Source organism: Ammodytes marinus (assembly GCF_949987685.1).
Source record: "Ammodytes marinus genome assembly, chromosome: 4".
In the NCBI taxonomy this organism is placed as follows: domain Eukaryota; kingdom Metazoa; phylum Chordata; class Actinopteri; order Uranoscopiformes; family Ammodytidae; genus Ammodytes; species Ammodytes marinus.
In genome coordinates, this window is record NC_137233.1 from 16,403,240 (window position 1) to 16,410,388 (window position 7,149).

General features: G+C 37.2%; 1 protein-coding gene across 1 annotated transcript; it reads left to right on the forward strand.

Moving 5' to 3' along the window:
- The first annotated feature begins 519 nt into the window (after positions 1–519).
- Positions 520–7,149, forward strand: srsf3a (serine and arginine rich splicing factor 3a). The gene is made up of 7 exons (XM_080026096.1): positions 520–609; positions 2,324–2,362; positions 2,517–2,727; positions 2,812–2,958; positions 5,062–5,100; positions 5,192–5,278; positions 6,469–7,149. The coding sequence occupies exons 2-7, from the start codon at positions 2,356–2,358 to the stop codon at positions 6,494–6,496; spliced, it is 519 nt and encodes a 172-aa protein (XP_079882222.1). The 5' UTR covers positions 520–609; positions 2,324–2,355; the 3' UTR covers positions 6,497–7,149.

Genomic DNA, 7,149 nt, shown 5'->3' on the forward strand with positions numbered 1-7,149 from the left:
CTCTTTTCATCCCCAGAGGAGAAAATCAAATATTTGGGCTATAGCAGAACTGTGTTTTTATTCTTTCCTAACCCCTTCATCATTTTAAAAACTAGTAGGCCTATTTGACTTCTCCACCTTCCTACAGAGTAGAATGGATACAGATGGTAATGGAGATGAGAGAAAATTGCCTGGGAAATTGAGCTGCATGGCTCACTTTGAGGGAGAGAGAATATTAAATAATTGCAGTGGGGAGTTGTTCCATGTAGCCTACTTTGATTAAGTCTAGGCTACTAGGTCTGCTTTACTTGACAACGTTTTTACAAACTGAAGAAATCAAGCTTGTTTGGAAAGAAGAAATAAGTGAAACAATTTCCCGATTAATGTTTGATTAAATGTTCTGTTTAAACAGAGTTAGATGGGATAATAGTCTAGGTAGGCCTAAATTAAGTGGTCCACTCAGCCCAGTGGGTGGCGGTAGATTAATTTATCACTGGGTTGTGGTCCGCCAATAGACGAAGAAGAAAGACCGTGACTCTTTTCCGGTTTGCTTCCGCAGCCATCAACCATAGACTGTGAAGCTAGTAGCTGTTGCTAATACTTCTGTCGAACTGCGATAACGGAAAAAAGGTGAGTTAAATTATTTGAATACATAGTTTTCCTTTGTTTCTTTTTCGCACTTAACATCGTGTAACGTTTATCAGTATTGCCGGTGGGCTCAGAAGTTAATTTTATTTTAAACCGTCTCGACGTGATCGATTTTAAACGTGCTACAGTCGATTGTAGCTAACGTAGCATTAATGTTTGTTTGACAGACTAAATATATGGTGATACATTCGACCCAAAAGTGACATTTTGTATTAGTGATTGAGTAAATCGGCGTAGTGTGCGTCTGTAGACTAACGAGTAGCGCGAATTTTAAGTGTAACGTTTTAAGTCAAACGTTACCGGGTCGCTGATACGCACGAGCTCACGAGCCGTGACTTGTTTGGGCTGCTTCCTTGCCTGAGCTTTGTTGTGAAGCCAACATAAGTATTTACAATTTAGAGTGATTAAACCTATGTTGGTGACCTTTCACATGATTCCTGTATATCTTTATAAAGTCTTTAAAGGTGTTGAATTATCCGATCCAAAATGAAGGTATTTAAATGTCAAAAAATCTATATCAAAAGTCTTCAAAATTATAAGGCGTGGAGTGTAGGATTTTATTAATCTTTTTTCCCCTTAAAGGTGCTACGAGGAAATTTTAATTATTTCTTAAACAGTCTAGTTTTCCCTTTACTTATCATACAAACATGTAACAGCAAACGAGACCACCAGTGCAAAGAATGCTACATTTATATTGTTTTCTTAATGCCTTTGTCATGGGTCCCCTCACCCTGGAAATACAGCTGGCATAGAAAAAACACTTCGGCTTTCGTCCAAAGGGGGTGCAAGAATTAAGTTGCCATTTAAAAGCTCAATAATAAGTAGCGTCTATAAATTATTTATAAATGTAACATTATGTTTGGCTTTTAGTTAATGTGTATTTTGAATTACCTGCAATAAATTAATGACACGAAATTGTAAAGGCATATCTCTAACATTTGAGTTAGTTACTTTTAAGTGGAACATAAAAATCATGTTTTATGCAAAATTGTCCCTAAGCCCAAGGTAATGAGTTTCCTCGTTGTTGCAAAATTGATCTTTAAAATTTTATTAAATCTTAACATTCCTTTAGTTGTAGGAACCCTATATTTGTGTATCCATTACATAGTAAGCCAACTCTTGCAAACGTTTAATGTTATGATTTCTAATCTCTGTTAAAGCAGTTAGGAAAGTGAAGATAAACAGCCCTCCTATAATGCGAAGATTGATGACATATTGAAGTTTTAAATTGTGGCAATTGTTAAAAAAAAATTTTTTTTAACACAGCTCAAGTATGTACAGGATTTCAGCTGGTCTCTAAATCCAATAATCTAAATAAGTCCTTGAAATCTTAAAAATGTATAGGATTCCACAGGTCTTAAAAATAGTTTGAATTATGAAATTCATGTTACTTTTGTAAGTTGGGTTAACTTAAGTCTCCATTTCATATGGGGTTGGGGGAAAAATGTATATTGACTAGCTGTTACAAAACTGCAACACCAACAAAGAACCATATAATCATGTTGAATGTTAAATACATTAATTTACTTTACAAAGTAATTCTGGTGATCCAATTTGACTGCATATCCTTACACATTTGCTAATATTTACATGAGATTGGTCTTGTATTAAAAATTCTTACAGGGGTATTAATAGTCTTAAATTAAACCTGCAGAAACCACAACGTGATTGTAACTATTTCTGTCATTCCTTTCAGGAACATCCAAAGGAATATTTGAACCTGGAGAAATGGGAGGTGAGTTAGTTGATACTTCACTTATACCGTTATACTCTGTCTTCTAAGTCTTTAAGCATTCAGCATACAATGCTTAAATGGAGAATGCAGAATAAATTATGTTTACAACATTCATCATATCCTCCATGTTTGTTTTTTTGTCTCTTTCTTGCAGACCCGGCTCTGAGTAGAGACTGTCCCCTTGACTGCAAGATTTATGTTGGGAATCTAGGAAACAATGGAAACAAGACAGAGTTAGAAAGAGCTTTTGGATACTATGGTCCTTTAAGAAGTGTTTGGGTTGCCAGGAACCCTCCAGGCTTTGCTTTTGTCGAGTTTGAAGATCCCAGAGATGCCTCTGATGCTGTGAGAGAACTGGATGGAAGGTAACTCCTTTTACACTTGGGTAATTTTTCTTTTCCTAGTGTACTTTTTTGCAGATTCCCATTAATGTGATTACTTTTGTTTAGAAACATGTGTGGCTCTCGAGTGCGTGTCGAGTTATCTACCGGGGAAAAACGCTCTAGGAGCCGTGGCCCTCCTCCATCCTGGAGTAGTAGTAGTAGTAGACGCCCTCGTGATGATACAAGGCGACGTAGTCCTCCAGTCAGACGCAGGTATGCATTTACTACTCGATTCATTCTACTGTTTTATTTACACTCCCAGTGTCTATATTTTCATAAAAACAAATGACAAAGCAGACTTACATATTTCACACATTCGACTGTAAGCATTACTTTTTGACTCCTTGAAAAATGTTTTTAAATCTAAAATCCTCCAACACTGGCAAATCTTTCAGACCTACCTGAGAGACCTTTATGTCCATCCCCAGTATTAGGTAACATTTCTGATTGGTCATTGCTTTGGGCTATATGCATTGTTAGTGCTTTTAATGATGCACATCATGTTAGTAAAATAAAATGATTATAAGCACATAAACAACGAGTTCATCAATAGATAATCTGTGGCTCTGACAGCTTCAGGATTTGTTAGTGATATCACTCAGTTTCCCTTATTTATTTTATCTATCCTACATTAACTGCAGTGATATGTTTTCAATACACTTTATTTATTATTTCATCGTTTCAAGGGTATTTTAAATTAGCCAATTCTTCTTTGTTTGACAGTTAAGTCCAAAAGCAGCTCATGTCAGCACACAACTATTTATGAACTCTTAAAAAGGTTTTCCTGCAAAAACACCTAGCCCTACCTAAGTGATCTTGCTTCACAGCGTCATCTTACGAGGCAGAGCTAGCACTCATCATCCATCAAACATTTTTATAGGTACTATCTAGAATTACTTTCTGCAGGTGTAAATTTTGTTTTTTCTGAGTTCAGTTGCCATCTATTAATAAAACTGAACCCCGTTGCAGAGTCACCACCACGCTTCTCACCATCTGAGTCAGTCAACTAGTCCTCTTTCAGCATCATGTGACTGCTGACCAGCGGGCCCCAATCAGCTTGGTTGGTGTTGTCACATGACCCAGGCGCACCGCCAGTCGTCAGGTTCCACCAACCTTTTGGTCCCTGCGCATGCAGTTCCCAGCCTCCTCTTCTTCCTCCAACCTTAACCCAATCGACAGCGGTCGCCTTCACATTATCAACCAATCGGCGTCTTTTCTCTATCTATTCTCCACACAACTACTGTATCAACGGGAACAGCCCTTGGCTTACATCCCTTCCCATCGTTCCCCCCCAAAAGGCAGCAACCAGCCACCAAGCAACTTCATATCTCCCAACATTTGCATCATGTGGCAAATCCTGTCTACAATTCGACCTCCCTCACCATCAGTCTGGCTTCCTTGCGTCATTTCTATCTTGTCCAAATCCCCCAAAATAGTAAGTTTCTTTTATCCTGCTCTTTTATTAGTTTCTACGCTTACTCTAGCATTTGAAGCTGCTTGACAGTTTTCCCTCAATAGTTCTGTATTTCAGTTCAGAGCTGCAACAATCTAAAGATCAAAAGTTGTAGTCAAGAGACATTGCCACCAGTCCCTTTTTATATTCACAACATGTACACATGCATTGTCATGGCTCGACATTAAGCCACCTTGAATGATATTTTTTGGAATTTGTTTTTTATGTTTTTAATACTATCCCCCAATTCCATGAAAATATCCTTATATTTATATTGCACCAGTTTCCTGATTTAAAAAAAAAAAATCTAATTTAAAATTTCAATGTCATCTAGGTTGATTTGTTGCAATCTTTTCTGCCAACATGAGGGTTCCTAATGGTTTGGATGTGTCAGTCACAAGTCCTTTCAGAGTTTTTTTTTTATAACTAAAACAGACATTCAGTCTTTGTTTCTGATCAGGTTCACTCAATGGAGAAATTTACTTTCATTTTGGACATTGTGTAGATGCCCAAGCTATATACCTCAAGTTTTGTTCCAAACCATTTTATGTCGAAGCATCACACTACACAGGTGTTTGTCCCAGATAAGCCTTAATGTCGGGTCGTGATTTTGTCTTATCTTATAGAATCTGTCTCCATGATTGGTGCAGAGTGGACAACGTTTCCAATTAATAGGTTGATCTTGATGCAGTTCATGGATGCAGATGATACTTCTATTATCAGATAGGGAAAAATGTGTAACCACGTTTCCACGTGTAACAGATGTCTCTTTAAGGATCAACCCAAGGGGTTCCTTACTGATCAGAAGCGTTAAATTCTCTCTTCTAATTTTCTGTCGTTTTTCAACTTTGCCTACACTATAGATCACCAAAGAAGAGGAGCCTTAGCCGAAGTCGCAGCAGGTAAGCTTGTGACAACAGTATTTATTTCTTAACCATTTTTCGTTTGATAATAAATGGCAGTGTAATGTTTTTGTTGCTTTTTGTTCACCAGATCTGTTTCAAGAGATAGGCGCAGACAGCGGTCTGCATCCAGGGACAGGGTCCAAAATCGCTCACGATCCTTCTCGAGGTCAAGGAGGTCAGTTTAAGTATCATTGATAATTATCAAACTGTACTCTAGACAGGGCTGTACGCTTATTTTTTTTAGGTGGTAGCACTGGTGCTAGCAAGCAAAAAAAATCAGTAGCACAAAAATAAATTTGGTAGCACACAAAGTATGATCGAAAACTTGCATAACCTTAACCCTTGCATTTCGCTCTTGTTACCTTTGAGCCTGTCATATTGGTCTCATTTGAGATTCTTAATTAATATTATTTCCTAGTGTGTGCAGTAATAAATAATTATAGAAGAATTAATAGGGGTGCACTGATTGCAATTTAGACAAAATAATCTAACCTGCCAATTGCAATTTTGCTGATTCAGAATTATTTCTCCCCATAAAAATAATATCTATATCTATATATTTTTTGTATATACATATCATTTTTATATTAATAATAATACACATTTTTAGAAAATGTCCTTTTGTTAATTAAAACCAAACATTGAACATACGTAAATAAATAAATATACATATTGGTACAATTTAGGATAAATTAAATAGGTTGTTGTGAATGTGTTTGGAGTAGTTCCTCAGTGGCTTATGTCAAACTTTGTTTAAATAGACTACTGTTGACATTACTCTGCAGCTGAATGAATTGCTTTTCAAGCTAGAGCACTACAGTCCTGTAAAGCACTACCTTCCTCTTGTTACTGGCTTCAAAATAAAAAAGTCAACTCATGTTTGGCTAGTAACAAGTTTTTAATGTGAAGGTGCACAGGAAATGTTCTGTTTGCACACGCGCTAACTTAACCGTGATAATGTTAAGAGCCGTCTCCTTCCGGTTATTACAGTTGGTGAAGTTTATAAGACGCTAGAATCGCCGCACGAGCACAGATCCAGAGCACACGTCTTTCACCAGCCAAAGTGGCGTGTGGACTCAATAACTTCCTCGCCTAAGACTACATTTAACCGCATTTGGAGTGTTAATGTAGAGCCCTCTAAGCAGTGTTGTGCATCTCTCCTCTGTGTCTCAAAGAGACAGCATCTGCGTATTAGCAACCTGTCGCACTAATGCGAGTGGACTTTTATTCATCATCGCACGTGATCAATTTCAGTAGCAAATGCGACCAAAACTGACGCACTGTACAGCCCTGACTCTAGGACTTTAATCTTAGACTCTAGAGTACTCTTTTACGCTTATTTACTATGTTTTGTTTATTTTACAGTCGTTCCCAGTCTAACGAGAGGAAGTGATGACTTCAAAAACCAGTTGATCTGCCAGATCCTGCTATGGTTGTGAAAATACAAATTTTTATAGTCATTTTTTTCTTTTTAGATTGTTTGCCAGCTCAAGACAGCTTTAGGGTGGCCAGGTTACATATTGTGTAATAGCAGTCTGTTGCGTAAGCAACAGACTAAAGTGTTTTTCTTCTTTTTGTCAGCTCTCATGGTAAGATTTACCCATTTTACTGACAGTTTTTGTCATTGAATGTGCTCTATAATGCATAAAATGAATTCTATCTTACCCTGCATGTTTTGAAATGGAATACTGGGCTTGGTTTTATATTATCATCCTTTCTTTTAACTGTTGAATTAAAGTTTGTGTGATGTTTTTATTGGTTTTTGTTTGCTTTTGGGGGGAGGGTTACTGCATCAGATGCCAAAATCACTGAAGGAGCATATTTATGCCAGTGACAGAAAGCAGACAGCAACCAATGTTGTACTAGTCCTGTTATTTGCAGGCTGTCTTTGAAGCCCACAACATCATCTGTAATTCTGTATTTTACCTGTGTCACTTTTGCAAAAGAAGGCATTTACTCCATTCGACCTTGCTTGATTCTCTGAGCTCTGACAATTTGTGCTAACACAGTTAAACAACTTGTTCAATAAATGTTTTTCCAAAGTGA

Coding starts and splice junctions, on each gene's coding strand:
- srsf3a (XM_080026096.1), top strand. Junction 2,728..2,811: donor GTGAGAGAACTGGATGGAAG/GTAACTCCTTTT, acceptor ACTTTTGTTTAG/AAACATGTGTGGCTCTCGAG. Junction 2,959..5,061: donor AGTCCTCCAGTCAGACGCAG/GTATGCATTTAC, acceptor CCTACACTATAG/ATCACCAAAGAAGAGGAGCC.